The sequence below is a fragment of the Gymnoscopelus braueri genome, assembly GCF_963280865.1.
Source record: "Gymnoscopelus braueri genome assembly, chromosome: 9".
In the NCBI taxonomy this organism is placed as follows: Eukaryota; Metazoa; Chordata; class Actinopteri; order Myctophiformes; family Myctophidae; genus Gymnoscopelus; species Gymnoscopelus braueri.
In genome coordinates this window covers 36121632-36137639 of record NC_137610.1, presented here as the reverse complement: position 1 = coordinate 36137639, position 16008 = coordinate 36121632, and the positions used below count along the sequence as shown (strand labels likewise).

The 16008-nt window shown below is 41.5% G+C and overlaps 1 protein-coding gene across 1 annotated transcript in view; it reads left to right on the top strand.

The window, feature by feature from the left end:
* The window catches only part of LOC308091384 (spondin-1-like), a 60512-nt gene extending 44808 nt beyond the window's left edge, over positions 1–15704 (top strand). Inside the window, exons 8-16 of the mRNA XM_080436969.1 lie at positions 1961–2162; positions 5625–5765; positions 6741–6816; positions 9107–9292; positions 9976–10146; positions 10368–10535; positions 10804–10962; positions 11637–11927; positions 12771–15704. Coding sequence (XP_080293095.1) covers positions 1961–2162; positions 5625–5765; positions 6741–6816; positions 9107–9292; positions 9976–10146; positions 10368–10535; positions 10804–10962; positions 11637–11927; positions 12771–12934 — 1558 coding nt within the window. The 3' untranslated portion in view covers positions 12935–15704. The remainder of the gene's footprint in view (positions 1–1960; positions 2163–5624; positions 5766–6740; positions 6817–9106; positions 9293–9975; positions 10147–10367; positions 10536–10803; positions 10963–11636; positions 11928–12770) is intronic.
* The last annotated feature ends 304 nt before the right edge of the window (positions 15705–16008 follow it).

Genomic DNA, 16008 nt, shown 5'->3' with positions numbered 1-16008 from the left:
TAAGCTTTTCATAGGTGTTGCGGAAAGCCAGGTGGCAGTTACTGTATATGATTTGTCTTTAAATGCAGCTAATAATCGAGTGACTGCAGATGCTGTAGCACCAATGTAATAGTCATGTCTTTCCCCAAGAAAGGAAAATTGGGGTTTCAAAAAAGAAAAGAAAGGAAAGAGAATTAGAAAGAAAGCAAATTCAGGGAAAACAGAAAAGATAACTCACAAATGGATTGAGAGCATGAATAGCTTTTTTTTAAACATTTTGTTTATGAAATGTAAATACAAGTGTGAACGTTATATTTGATCTTGGTGTTCAGGCTCTGCTATACATTACTCCTTGCTCAGCACATTAGATGACAACCATTTAAGAGCAGGGAGATATATACATCTATAACAACCCCCCTCCAGGGAAAACGGAACCATTAGGGAAAGCAGAGCCAACTGGTGGGAGCAAGCAAAGTGCATTCACACATTCAGTGGCAATGACAGCAAGAGGAAGTACAATGAATCAGGTGAGCTTAAATAGACCGCCAATTTGGTCAGCCGCTTGACACGTCACATACATCGACCATATAGTGATGCAAACGTGTGTAAACCTCTCGAGTGTATACGTAGTATCTGCCTGAACTAGCTTGCAGGCTACTCATCATTTTAAGAATGGTTTAACCAGTAAAACCCACTATAACGTAGTAAACTTGACCCTGAGTTGACTCTGTACTTGGTCCGCTCTTTTTCCCCTCTACAACCAAAGGTCTTCGCTGAAAGAGACTGGCCCAGAATTGTGTGTACACCCCTGGATGAAACTGTCATAACAATCCTGTTCTCCAAAGCGACCGCCGGCAGTGCTCAGATTAGATTTAACACATTCATTTGTTGTTGAAGTGCTTGGTTCCAACATGTGATGTACACTGCTTTTTCTACAACAGCAACATATGCCGATAACTTTAGGAAGTATGTTGAACCATCTTGCACCCAATCCGATTTAGTTAAGTTTCACTTTCATTTTTATCGGCTTGGCTTTTAAAGTAAACTAAGGCTTTGCTCTAAAGCCATAGCTGATAACACAACTAGAACACTGAAGTTACTAGCATAAACCTGGTTCCATGAGTAGCATGAGTGAGTGTCTCACTACTATGGAAACAATCCCTGTGTAACTGCAAGGCAGTGGATTTCAAGAAAGACATATATCAATGTCATTTTAGATTTTAGAGTTGGCTATTCAAAAATAGCAGATCTACAAGCTTGTACATCTGCTATTTTTCAACCATTTTCAACACTCGACAATAACAGGAGATCAAACACCCAACGCAATTAAATACAAAATATATAAAATATCTCAAGTCACTTCCAATCTTTACATCAATGCAAAACCAGTGTAGACAACTGTTTATCATCATACAAGGTCACTGAAGAATACTATGCTGTACAGAAGAATAAAAAAGGCTGCAACCAAATCATTTACTGATGCAACCAAATGAGAGAGTTGATTGCACCAGTGCTACCAGTGGAAAAGTTAATCTGGAGACCTGCTGAGCATGTCTGATCTGAAATGACCACTGATTCATTGATAGGTTCACCGTTCACGTTCTGCCGTATTGCTTTTTCCTGCTACAAATAAGTGAATATTTGCAGTGCACCCATTTCTCATCTACAGTTAATCTAGCTAATGAATGCAGTTTTTAGAAACAGTCAATGGCTTTTATTTAGAAGTTTATTGTGATAGAGATCCATGCACCACACCACCGTCAATGGTACCCCTTAGGCAGTGCAGGTAGAATTTTGGATGAGGCAAGTACAGTACATTTGAGAAGTACTTGCCCTGCAGGCCAAGTGGGAAAAAACCTTAACGTCAATTAAAAACAATGTGCTCAGTCGTAGTCCTTATCTTAATGGTGTCTTTTTGTCTGTCCTCCCGTCTCTCTTTCCATTTGTTCTGTACCCCAACCCCAATCACTACCGTCACCAGACGGGCGGCTCCATCAGCAGAGTTCTCTGTGGACCGTACCCATCACTTGATGTCCTTCCTTACCATGCTAGGGCCCAGCCCTGACTGGAACGTGGGGCTGTCAGGCGAGGATCTCTGTACAAAGGAATGTGGCTGGGTCCAGCGTCTGGAGACAGAGCTCATACCCTTTGACGCAGGGACAGACAGTGGCGTCACATATGAGGTACTGTATCCCTTTTAACCTCATATTCATCAAATTAGCGCAGTCGCTCTCTAGCTGTAAGAAATGCCCCCTAAAATCTGTACTCTTGAGGCTGGAGAGCTGGTCTGGGGAGTTTATCAATAAAACAATTCAGAAAACTTCATGGACATGCTAATTTGAACCCAGGTAATGACATCAATTGATGAGAATTATGAAAAGTAAGCAACACAGTTCTGTTAATAATTTATTGTTGTAAAAAAAAAAAATTGGCTAAGAATATTGCAATCGGTGCATCTCTAATGGTAGGTGATAAACCACATACTCTGGTTAACAGGCACACATGCCATATTATATTACATGTAAGTTATATATTATGTATGTTGGGTCTGAGTGCCTGGCTTAAGAGCACAATGATGGTGCCAAGAGCATCTGTATACACAATGTGGGCTGCATGTTCCCCTTTAACACTCTTAAACTTGAAAGATTTTTCTGCCTGTCCCGATTTCCAAGCGAGCAAAATTCTACCTGTTGTCATACAATCTATCTTTATTTGTCTGATCCTTGGAATGGAAGATGGGTCTTCCACATTTACCAATTGTTTTGAAATTACTGCTATTAATAAATAGCTACAGTATACAGTTTTTCTTGAGGAGAGAGTAAATAATTTTCAGGCCTTGGGAAAATAAAAGGCCCTCTTTCAATGCGTCGGTTGTCATTTTACGAAGATGGATGTGTTTGTTTACTCCTCAATGACTAGCCTTGTGTGCTGTGTACTGTATACTGAAGGCAACCTAGGTTAGTGCACTGTGTTCCCTTTGGAATTTAGAGTGAGTAGTCATGGATCGCACCTTACTTTTGCAGTAAATATACATTTGTTATTTTTGGAATATGTTTTGGAATGTAAAACAACCACTGCCCTGTACTATGCAGAACACCGTCTCTCCCTGGATTCTTGGTCATTAAAAGTCTCAATGTTGGATGTTGCAATATTTACATTATTTGGTACTTAAGAATCCAGATGTACCCTCATAGCTCATTGAAATAATCTTTAATATTATTTGTAGATTACATTAAAGTGACAGTTGGTAAATCCAAAGTTTTTTCTGCTCTTGTTCAACTCAAAAGTTTGTACAAAATTACCACTTTTACAGTACAGTGCAGTGCAGTATTGTTGCACCACCACCAAAGCAATGGTGTAAATGTTGGAGAGAGAGAGAGAGCGAGAACTTGACTTCTAGATTTGGAACAGTAAATAATGAAGCCAGATGGAGAGAGAATTAGTATTGTCAGTACAATAAATGGAGGTTTCTAAAGAGGCATTACATGATAACAATGAAAATATTGTGGAATTGATTAAAAATGCATAATTCCTATATGAACCAGGCTTTGGAAAGGTTATGCAAAACACAAACAGCAAATATAAATCCATTATTTTATCATTTTCTCTTGTCTCTTTCTCTAAGACTGTTGTATACGACATTTCGCTTCACTTTCACAACATAATAGAACATTTTATAACTCTCCACTCCTCATGCACCTGAACTTTTCATGTATTTATGAAAGTGGATAAAAGTGAAAGTGAAGTTTTCTAATAAATTGCAGTTATTACAGATCCATTATGGCAAGTTGGTTGGCCAGTGACACCACTTTGTGCCTGTTGTGGCTGTGTGTGCATGTGTGACATAGAGATGTATGTTACTGTAGATGTATCTTTGCACACAGTGTGCAAGACATTGAATGACTGCCATCTACTGGTGTAGATGTAGTGTGGAGTTCCTACTCAACTATTATAAATAGAGAGATGCATATATTCATAGCTATATATACAGTCATTATATAGCACATGGTACACTTAAAGTCAGACTGTGTAACTTTTTCAATTAAACAAAAGTTACGTTTGATATAATCTTTCAATGGTATATTTTTCACAATCATTCCACAAAAAAGATTTTTGAAAACTTCACTAAGCATTATTAAAAATTATGTTATATATATATATACTAAATATACTATATATATATATATATATATATATATATATATATATATATATATATAGGGCGGACCTCTGACAGCACGCTCATGTCACTATGACTCCATAACTATAAGGAGTTCCCTTTGCAGCTATGCGGTGCGGTGCCGTCGAGTAGTTCGGATTCCCAGTTGTCCAGAACCGCCGATCCAACCAATATGCCCATATATGGACATTCCAATAAATGGATTGATTGATTGATTGAATATTTAATTAGACAGAAATATAGCAAGACCAGGAGACCTGGTTCTGCCAGACCCAGAATAAGTACTTTATAAGATCAGAGCACTACGTCACGGCTAAGCCGGACACATGACGTGTCAGCCTGTGTCTATGCCCATGTATGGACGAAAGGGGGACAAAAGATGGACAGTCATTTATCCCCATATATGGACAAAATAGGGACAAAGCCTCATGTAGGCCGACCCTCTGGGTCTGGCAACAACAACAAAAACAGCACGAGTAAGGAAAACACTTTGTCTAAAAGGATAACACCAAAAAAGTTGGTCTTGTTTCCATTGGGGACCTAGGTATTCAATTCATCTTCATATAAAATTGCACCAAAACATTCAATATCATAACAAATAAAACACTATATTTACAGAGTAGAAAAAGGGGGGGGGGGGTAAAGAAAAGGGGGGGGGCACCTGTCTAAGGGAGAAGTGATAACTTACACATATACTGATGACATCAGGGATCTCCATATATGGGCACAAAAGGAACACAGGCAGACGGGTACAACGGGTACTCTGACAAAGCCCCCAACACTATGACTCAGACATATTGGTCGGATCGGTGGTGTGTGGTTGTGTGTGTGTGTGTGTGTGTGTGTGTGTGTGTGTGTGTGTGTGTGTGTGTGTGTGTGTGTGTGTGTGTGTGTGTGTGTGTGTGTGTGTGTGTGTGTGTGTGTGTGTGTGTGTGTGTGTGTGTGTGTGTGTGTGTGTGTGTGTGTGTGTATCTATATATATATATATGAGAGAGTTCGGTAAATGTACAGATTCTCAGTTTTAATTTGGTGCTGCTGAACATATTAAACAGAAAATATGCAACAACAAAGTTGAATGGGCTTTAAAGAACTTTAAAGAGAATGGCTAATGTAGTAGTTCATTTGTTTTTTCTCTCCCCCGTAGAGTTTGTTTGAAAGCTTAATGGTTGGAGGACACGCACATTCACACATCATGCACGTACCAGGAAACAATGCCATAAATCTCTTATTAAAGAGACGTGTCTGATACATTATGCATTGTTAGGGGACAAACCGTTACTCGGGACTCGGTGTCTCTGCTCAACACAGTAAAATCCTCAGATGGTGATCATTTAACTTAGAATGTAAAAATGGATCCCATTTTGGTCAATCCTTGCTCTCAGTATACTGAGTTTATACTGAGTGCAGCCCAGCAGTTTCAAACAGTGAAGTAAAATGCCCTACCGTTAAGTCCCTTCTCTTTCAGTCCCCCAACAGTCCCACCAATCCCCAGGATAAGATCAGACCGCTGACCAGTCTGGACCATCCACAGAGCCCTTTCTATGACCCTGAAGGAGGGGCCATCACTCCTCTAGCCAGGGTGCTGGTGGAACGTATTGCAAGGAAGGTAAGTGTGTGTGTGTGTGTGGGTGCATACATGTGTGTGCATTCAGGTCAGAGCTGTGCATTCATACAGTATGATGAAGGATATACTCACTGTATATATACATTATACAGTAATACATTCACCGGCCACTTCATAAGGAACGCCTGTCCAAATGCACATTATCACGATTTCTAATCCGCTAATTAGATGGGAGCAACTCATGTATTTAGGCATGCACACATGGTCAAGACGATCTGCTGCAGTTCAAACCGAGCGTCAGAATGGGGAAGTAAGGAGATCAGGCTCAGGGCCCTGTGATTGACAGACGCTGATTGGCTCTTCCACTTTTTGCTTTCTGCAAAACGCCCACCCAGTGCTTGGGGGCCAGACCGGTCTGCAGAAGACACATGATAATGTGAATTCACGTAACCGCGATTTTTTTACCAGGCTAGACAGAAGTGGCACCTGGTGTGGTCTTCTGCTGCTGTAGCCCATCTGCCTCAAGGTTTGACGTGTTTCTTATGCTCTTCTGCGTACATGGGTTGTAACTCGTGGTTATTTGAGTTAGTTGCCTTTCTATCAGATGGAACCAGTCTGGCCATTCTCAGAGGAGGCCATTCTCCTCTGACATCTGTCATCAACAAGGTATTTTTTGCCCACAGAACTGCCACTCGCTGGATTCTTTGTTCTTTTTCGCACCATTCTCTGTAAACCAAGAGATGCTTGTGCATGAAAATCCCAGTAGATCAGCAGTTTCTGAAATACTCAGACCAGCCCATTTGGCACCAACAACCATGTCACGTTCGTTGAAAGTTGCTTAAATCACCTTTCTTCCCAATTCTGATCCTCGGTTGTAACTGCAGCAGATCGTCTTGAATATGTGTGCATGCCTAAATGCATTGAGTTGCTGCCATGTAATTGGCTGAGTAGAAATGCACGTTAACATGCAGTTGGACAGGCGTACCGTAATAAAATGTACCTTGTGTGTGTTCCCAGGGTGAGCAGTGTAATGTGGTGCCAGACACAGTGGACGACATTGTAGCCGACATTGGACAGGAGCAGAATCAGGAAGGTACAAAACACACACACACACACACACACACACACACACACACACACACACACACACACACACACACACACACACACACACACACACGATTATTGCATATGTCTGTCTGTCTAACCAACCACACCCTGCAATTACGTGTGTGTGTGTGTGTGTGTGTGTGTGTGTGTGTGTGTGTGTGTGTGTGTGTGTGTGTGTGTGTGTGTGTGTGTGTGTGTGTGTGTGTGTGTGTGTGTGTGTGTGTGTGTGTACTGTTTGTTACCATATTCTGTTTAATGCTAAGTGTCCATAATTATATAATAGGTATTTATAGCTGAGGGTCTCTTATCCAAGACTTCCAACACTAATGGAGCAGGCAAGGGCTCTGGGTCTTTCTCAGGCACTAGAGTACACCATTGATTGACATGTAATTAGTGGTTGCAGGGATTCAACCCGTGACCTTAATTGTGATGGAGCAGTCTCTAACATTGGACACGGTGGTGTACAATAGCCCCTGAATTGTGCTTTGTACCTTCGTGGTTTGTGTCTACTATTAAGAAGCCTGGGCTGTGGTGCAAGAAATTGCCAGTTTTTACGGAATTCTTTCCCTTGGTCCCTAGACTCATAAAAATGTCCTCTTCACTGATGAACGGTTTGGACCTCGGTCACATTATTTTATCTCTCATCCCTCCACCTCCCTCTCTCTGTCACTATCTCTGTCTTCCTACTCTCTCTGTCTTTCTTTCTCTCTCTTACCATGTCTCTCTTAGGAGTGGCACAGTGGCCCAGTTGTTAGTGACACTGTTGTCTCACAGCAAGAAGGTCTGCGGTTTGAACCCGACAGGGCCTTTCTGTGTAGAGTTTGCATATTCTCCTCATGTTCACACGGGTTTCCTCTGGGTCCTCCTGTCAGTGCCCATGAGCAAGGCACTGACCTTTAGAGCTGGGTGCTGCTCAAGTATTCATTCTTGTCCCTGAGGTCTTCGTGTTTCTATGTCTCTATGCCTCTCTCTCTCTCTCTCTTACACACACACACACACACACACACACACACACACACACACACACACACACACACACACACACACACACACACACACACACAGACACACACAATTTACTTCTGTTTTTATGCCTCTGCTGGCGACAGCCATGGTCGGAGGCATTATGTTTTCAGTTGTCCATCGGTCTGTCTGTCTGTCTGTCCGTCTGTCCGTCCATACGTCGGTCCGTCCGTTTTAATCTATACTCATACTCAACAGTGTGTTTGGGCTTCAGCCTGATTTATACTTAGTTGCACGCCGGTGTCGCGTTCCGTAAATAGCCGATCTACAAACTCCCAGTGTGTTGCAATGCATTGTGAGCCTGTAGAGCCTGTAGAGCTTGTAGATTAGCTATGAGGATTCGATAGGCAAGGCAAGTTTATTTGTACATTTCATTTTATTTGCACATTTCAACAATAAGGCATTTGAATTCAGTGAAAAGAAAGAAAAGAAAAACATGTATCTCCTTAATAGAGTGTCTTATTCAGGACACAGAGCAAAAAACACGAAAAGTAATAAGTGTGCAGTAATAAAAGAAACGAGTGCAGTAATAAAAGAAATATCAAGGGAATGCAGCAGCAAACAGAAAGGTTTTTATCTGTGATTTAAAAGAACCAACAGTAGTATTTTTAAATTGATTCTTTGATGTACAGGGAGCCAGTGTGAAGATCTAGAACACCTGCAGCAGCGCTCTGAATCAACTGCCGTCGTCTCATCGATTTTTTAGGGAGACTTATAAACACACCGTTAACAGTAGTTAAGTCTACTGAAGATGAAGAATGCACGGACAAGTTTTTCTAAATCCTGTTTGAACATTAAGTCCTTTAATCCGTGATAGATTTTTAAGGTGATAGTAGGCTGTCTTTATGTTAATATGGCTGTTAAAGTTCCAGTCTGAGTCCATGACTACACCAAGGTATTTGTCTTGGCTTGTGGTTTTTAACATTACCGATTGAAGCTGAGTGCTGACTTTTAATCGGTCTGCCTTGGCTCCAAAAACAGTTACTTCAGTTTTGTCTTTGTTTAATTGAAGAAAATGATGGCACATCCAATTGTTGATTTGTTCATTAGTGTTTCTATAGCACTTTGATTTCATTCAATTCAAACAACTTTATTTTCCTTTCAGAACTTTGTTTGTGCTCTGATGATACAAATTAATCATAATATGATTTATTTTATATATTATATAATTTTATATATTATATAAATTAAGCTTAATATCAGTGGGAGGACCAGATCTTTGCTAATCAATGTGGACCCTCCCCCCCCAGATGACACACCAGAGACGTGCATCTACTCTCCCTGGTCTCCATGGTCTGCGTGCAGCAGCGCTACCTGTGATAAAGGCCGGAGGATGAGGCAGAGGATGCTGAAAGCCCAGCTGGACCTCAGTGTGCCCTGCCCCCATACACAGGACTTCCAGCCATGCATGGGCCCCGGATGCGGCTTCGAGGAGGGTAGGCATCCAAATGGGACCTGGGTCAATGTTTACACCCTCATAGTAACATTTTGAAGTGAGGATTTTACTGTGTAGGTGTTGGAGATATATATACACAGTCATCCTTACAATGCAGCTATTTCACTATTGCTACGGTGCATCTTCCAATAATATTACCAGGTAGATGTGGCATGCACGCACGCACGTGTACACACACACACACACACACACACACACACACACACACACACACACACACACACACACACACACACACACACACACACACACACTGTAAATGGTGCATTTATATAGTGGCCTGATCCATTGATAATCACGAGAGCTGGGGCAATGGAATGGTCAATTAATATTAATGTGGGCCAGTGTTAACTGTAACTCTTATTAATTATTCACTTAGTTCTGCTTTATTATGCTACCATTCCTAAGTATTATTGATTTCAGTCTGTAGAAAGAGAGGGAGAGAGAGAGAGGATGAGGAAGAGGAGAGCCAGAAATGTTGAATAAAAATCCACGTGAAATTGCTCAAAGTTTATTCACCCATTGTGAAGAAATGTTTTTGAGTGGAGCATGTCAACAACAACAACGAAAATAAAATCCACTTCCACTTTCAAAGTGGCTGTTCCACTTTGAAAATGGAAGTGGATTTTATTTTCCTGTAAAATGTTCTTTCTCCCCGGTCAGAGCCATCAACCTGCATGATGTCGGAGTGGATCGGCTGGTCGGCGTGCAGCGTGTCCTGTGGGATGGGGATGAGGTCTAGGGAACGTTACATCAAACAGTACCCAGAAGATGGCTCCCTCTGCCAGCTCCACACAGAGGAGACAGAGAAGTGTGTGGTCAATGACGAATGCTGTGAGTAGTACTAGTGATGTATCATTGTGTGAGTGTCGGTGCTGATGTGTGCATGCTTCTTTGCATGCACACACACATACTTATATACACTATGCTGTAAACAAGCAGAAAATGTGGTACTTTGTGCTGCATTATCAGCACCTCTCTCTCTCTCTCTCTCTCTCTCTCCCCTCTCACATGAATTATACTGTGTGTGTGTGATTATATTTTCCTTCTCATAGCACCCAGTAGCTGTGTGGTGACAGAGTGGGGAGAGTGGGACCCCTGCAGTGTCACCTGTGATCTGGGTATGAGAAGGCGTGAGCGCATGGTGAAGATGCCTCCTTTAGATGGGTCTATGTGTAAAGCTGAGGTGACTGAAGTGGACAAATGCATGATGCCAGACTGTCGTGAGTAGAAATTAATTGGATATCACTATGCCATTACCAGGGAGACAAACTAATTAAACAAACCCTGATGTGACCGTTCAAGGAGTAATGCATGGTGCCACAATGATATGACAGTACTTGAAACATTAGCATTTTACTTAGTCTCACTCTCAACACTTAACCACTTTCAACCTGATATCCCTATTTTGGGCATGTCATTACAATACATGCAAAGCTTTTCAAACTATTTGAAAACATGTTTTCATGCATACATGTGCTGGTTTTTCAGATGCCCTTCCGTGCATGCTTTCACCATGGTCTGAGTGGAGCGAGTGCAGCGTGACGTGCGGGATGGGCATGCGCACGCGGCAGAGGATGCTGAAGTCGGAGTCGTCCGACTGTACGGAGGAGCTGGAGCAGACTGAGAAATGCATGCTGCCTGAGTGTCGTAAGTCAGTGGTTCTCAAACCTTTTCATGTCAAGGACCCCCAAAATGATATGTATTTAGCCGCGGACCCCCATGTAAAAATATTTTGTTCCAGGGACCCCCAGAAGCAAAGATTTGAGTTAGTTTGATGTTCGCTTAAAAAAATATTATATTGCAAAACAATTAATGATTTTTTTAAAATCCTATACGGCACCGAGTATATGATTACTCGGTGCCGTGCTTTGAGATTGTATATCTGCTATTTTTGAATAGCCAAAGTATATGAGGTGCCGTGCTATGAGCTTGTATATCTGCTATTTCTGAGTAGTATAAAAGGTTAAAGTGGTTAACATTATTGTGACGCTATATTAACACATTTTGCTGGGGAACCCCTGGAACCCCCCCCCCCCCCAAGGACCCCTGGGGGTCCCCAGACCCCACTTTGAGAACCAACGTCGTAAGTGACAAAAAAATGTGCTCTAGTACTCTGTAAAGTGTTAGTTTAGTGTTCATTTCACTGTTTTAAGTTGATCCTCTTTCTCTACGCACATCAACCTCCATGGCCACCACTTATGCTTAAATTATAATGTGCAACAGTTTTGCACTGTGAAAACAGCAGATCATCTGTTTTCGGTGCATTTCAGTACGCAACAAAATATAAATCAGGCTTTACTTTCTTATGCCCTCCAAAACAGCCGTTGACTGCATGGTGTCCGAGTGGTCAGAGTGGTCCGAGTGCAACAAGTCGTGTGGAAAAGGACACACCATCCGGACCCGTATGGTCAAACTGGAGCCAGAATTCGGGGGCAGCCCCTGTCCCGAGGGTGTCCAGAGGAAGAAGTGCAAGCTCAGGAAGTGCCGCACGAAAACCAAAGAGGAGAGAGGAGGAGGGGGAGGAGGTGGAGGTGGAGGTGGAGGTGGAGGAGGTGGGAAAAGGCGAAGAAGGGGTAAACAGGGGAGAGATGCCGCTGTGGAGGCGCAGCCAGGTCAGTGTTGCTTATAAGTATGTTATAACAATATTTTTGCTAGTGATTAACTCTTTCAGTGCCAAGAGTATTTTCATAAAGTACTCCCCCAGTGCCAGCAATTTGCGTTTTTTTTTTTTTTTTTAATTTTGTAATTTTTCATTCAAATAAATGATCTGATTGGGTTTTTAAACCCATAATACAGTTCTACCAGTAGAGAGCAACAAATCGACACATTGATGACCTCGCTGGCTCACTCGCCCCCTCCCAAACAGGCTCACGTCATATCCGGTCATAACCGGATGTTGACATTTTCGACAATCGTTGATCGGGCTAAATTACGATGCGATACACGACTACGATGACTGATCGTCACCCAGACCAAATAGAGTAGACGTGGACCTCTCCGTTCGCTTTTTATACCGTGTGAAAAACCGTGACTTTCCCTATTCTGGCCGAAAATCACCGGAGAAAAACAACGTGACCCGGAAATGAATTATTTTTTTTACATCCGGCTCCGGGTGAGTCTGAAGGAGTCAGGAAGCGAAAGTGATCATGAAAAATAAACAGAATAGCGCGACCACAGTCAAAAGTAAAAACTCGGGATTTCTCGTGCTGGCACGGAGGGTACTCGGGAAAAACTCGGGATATCTCGGGGCGTGGCACTGAGAGAGTTAATACTGTCTTTGATTGCTTTTTATATTGATCTCATGTCTTCATGTTAAACATAACTTTGTAGCAGCCACTCTAGACTTTGATAGCGATCGATTAACGATAATAAACCAAAAGACGTTGTTTATAGTGTCCGTTTCTATCATGTCTGTCCCTACTAACTCACCTGAGTGGTTCCTACTGTACCTTCAGGTTGCAGGATGCAGCCGTGGACCAGCTGGACAGACTGTACCAAACCCTGTGCCGGGGGTATCCAGGAGCGCTTCATGTTGGTGAAGAAAAGAGCTAAGAGCACTCAAATGGCTGTCTGCAAAGACAGGAAGGAGATACGTGCCTGTAATGTACACCCCTGCTAGGAAGAGCCGCTCAGTTAGGGTGGCTTTTTTAGGGGGGGGTTCCTATATTATATGATTATGAGTTATCAGAATGATGTGGTTTTATGATGATGATGATGAGAGTGATGAAGATAATGCAGTTGTGTTTTAAGGCCAGGTAAAAGGTGGGGAGCGAGTTAGCTTGACCCCAAGTTAATGGGGAATTTGCAGTGGGACTGGTAGTAAGAAAGTCTCCTATGTATTGGAAAAATGAGGAGAAACAAGAGGGGTGAGAAGAGGGGAGGAGAGGATTAGAGGAAATGAATGGGATTGAAGAGGATTAGATGTTGTCTGGTCAAACTGTTGTAGAAATTACAGTCCAGAGCAGAAATAGTACAGTACATATCAGTGCCCTGCAAAAACCTGGCACCTTTTCAGGAAAGTACATTTCAATGCCCAAGCATGGCCCACATATGTCAGTAATATTTTCATTAGGTTTACTTATTTTCTACAAGTGGGTTAGGGAAAAGGGACAACAGAGGACATACAGAGAGGTCACAGAAGTTACTAGACTAGAGTAACATCGCGTAGAGACTACAACTCTTCCTCTGCCTTCATTCACATAATTTAAAAAAATCTCCATCCAAAATGGAACAATTTGCACACACTCTGAGTTACAGACCTGTAAGGGTCAATTTGGTTCCCAACTATCAATAATTTAGCTGGGGACCCCCTGGAACCCCTTCAAAGACCTCTGGGGGTCCCTGGACCCCACTTTGAAAACCGGTGGGCTATATTGTTTTTTTGGGGAAGACAAGCGCTTGTTTTTTGGTACCTCAACAAGGCAGGCGTGCCGACAGCCGCTAAGAAGTGGTCCTCATCTTATTCTAGTGTGCTACAGATTGATTGGCTACCAAAACTAGGGACCGCATGGTACGGAGATGTTGGAATCGCTGTGAAAAGTTGTGAGGGAATCCTGAAATGATTAGTCCCTCCCTGAGAGGTGTAGTTGCCTAGTAAGACACCCTTAAGGACAGAAAGAGCAGCGAGATTCAGAAGTCGCAGCCCTTAAAGCTGCGACCCATAAGTTTGGAAAATTGCAACTGTAACACCTGGGATTTAAACTCTGTTCTCCTCTGTAGGAAACCAAACATCTACCACTCGTGCAAAAGGGAATCTCCGCTTGGCCAGGGGAGATAATTGGGTTTATGAGCTTAAAGGCAGTGCTACTTGTCAACCAGCAGGTGCCCTACCCGACAACAGGGTATAGACGAAAGAGTAGGGAGACCACTGCAGATGTGCTAGTTATATTGTATTAATATACCATACAAATTGGTCACAGTGTTTTACCCATTAAAATAAATTCCAGATTGCAGCTTTAAACATTACATGACATGCTCTGGCGTAAAGTTGTATAATGTATACCAGACATAAGTTAGTAGTCTCAAGACTTAAGTTTGTATAACTACTATCTAACCAACACTTTTAAATGACACTTCTGTGTAATTACTAAAATACTATCACACAAATACTCAGACATGCTATATAAATACATATGTTTTATACATTTCTTTATACTATATATACTGTACTACTGTTTCCCTGTTGTTTCAGCTCATGTAGCACTAATCCTAGGATAGCCGTCTCACTCAGCACATCAGACATTGTCTTAATAATAATAATAATAGCTCAGATTTATATAGCGCCCAAAGTCGCTTTACATAAAGAAAAGGAAGGAACCAACTTTTTTCTTTCTTCAGCCGCCTGCTGAAAGATGATGTACGGAAAAGCCTGTTAATGAGGCCTTTCAAAGTAACTAGGCAAGTGCTAGTGAACTTGCTACAATGGAACAGCAACCAATAGACCATTTTTTAATGTGTCATTGTCAGTGGTGGAAAAGGTACAGATTTTTTTCTGAAGTAAAAGTAGCAACGCCACAATGCAGAAATACTCTTTTACAAGTAAAAGTCCTGTATACAAATTTGTACTTGAGTTTTATTTCACGTTGGAAGTTTTGCCAAACTTTTTCCAAAATAGCTGATCTACAAGCAGTTATTTCTGAATAGCCGAAATACAAAATGGAGCTTAAGTGGTTAATGTTAGTTTTGTATTAATAATCTAAATCTAGTACAAAGTAACTAGTAACTCAAGTTTTCAAATAATTGTAGTGGAGTAAAAAGTACCATATTTTCCACTGAGATGTTGTGGAGTAGAAGTGTAAAGTATCGAGAAATGGACATACTCAAGTAAAATAAAAGTACCTCAAAATTGTATTGTACAAATGTACTGTACTTGAGTAAATGTACTTTCCACCACTGAATGTGTCATTGTATAAACACTTCCCACACCTCTGGGGTAACTGACTGTACATAACGGTAATGTCTGAGCCTCTGAATTGTACTCTGATTGTAATAAAACATGTTGTGAATTGAATTCACCAAGTTAACAATAGAGTAGGCTGTTTTCTGCTGACTTGGTTGGGTAAAAAAAAACGTACCATTGAAATGTATGTTTCAGAGCATTGTTACTGTAAGAGACAAAGTGACTTGTTTTTCTTCTGCTGTCATCAGTGCTTTGCAGACAAGGCAATTTTTTTTTTTCAAAGACTAGGTTGCATATTATACTGTAATATCTATGTATTTTGATAAGAATTTCACTTTAATGTTCAGTTAATGTTTAGTTAATTTTACCTTTTTCCCTTCACGATTTCTGTTCCAGGCCTATTCCTTTCTTACCTTTCTTAGCCCCCATACTGTACCATGTGACCATGTTTTTTTTTTGTATTAAACAGTCTTTACAATAAACAGGTAAATGTGAGAATCGTAATGTATTTGGACAATATATTGAGCTACATTCTAGCATTACTGCAAATATTGTAGTTGTAGTTAATGGGATATCCATGCATCGGACATCAAATGGCCGGACATCAAATAGCCTACTACTGTACATCATCACACACAAAAATAAAACATCTTGGCTGTCCATGTTTTTGTAGGACTCGCCTACATGTTCTCTCATGACAGTGCTTCTGTTGTGATTACACGTTACTTCCACTAGATGGAGACAAAAGAATGAGAAAACCTTTGCACCGGCAGGGGCGCTTCTGGCTGTGTTGC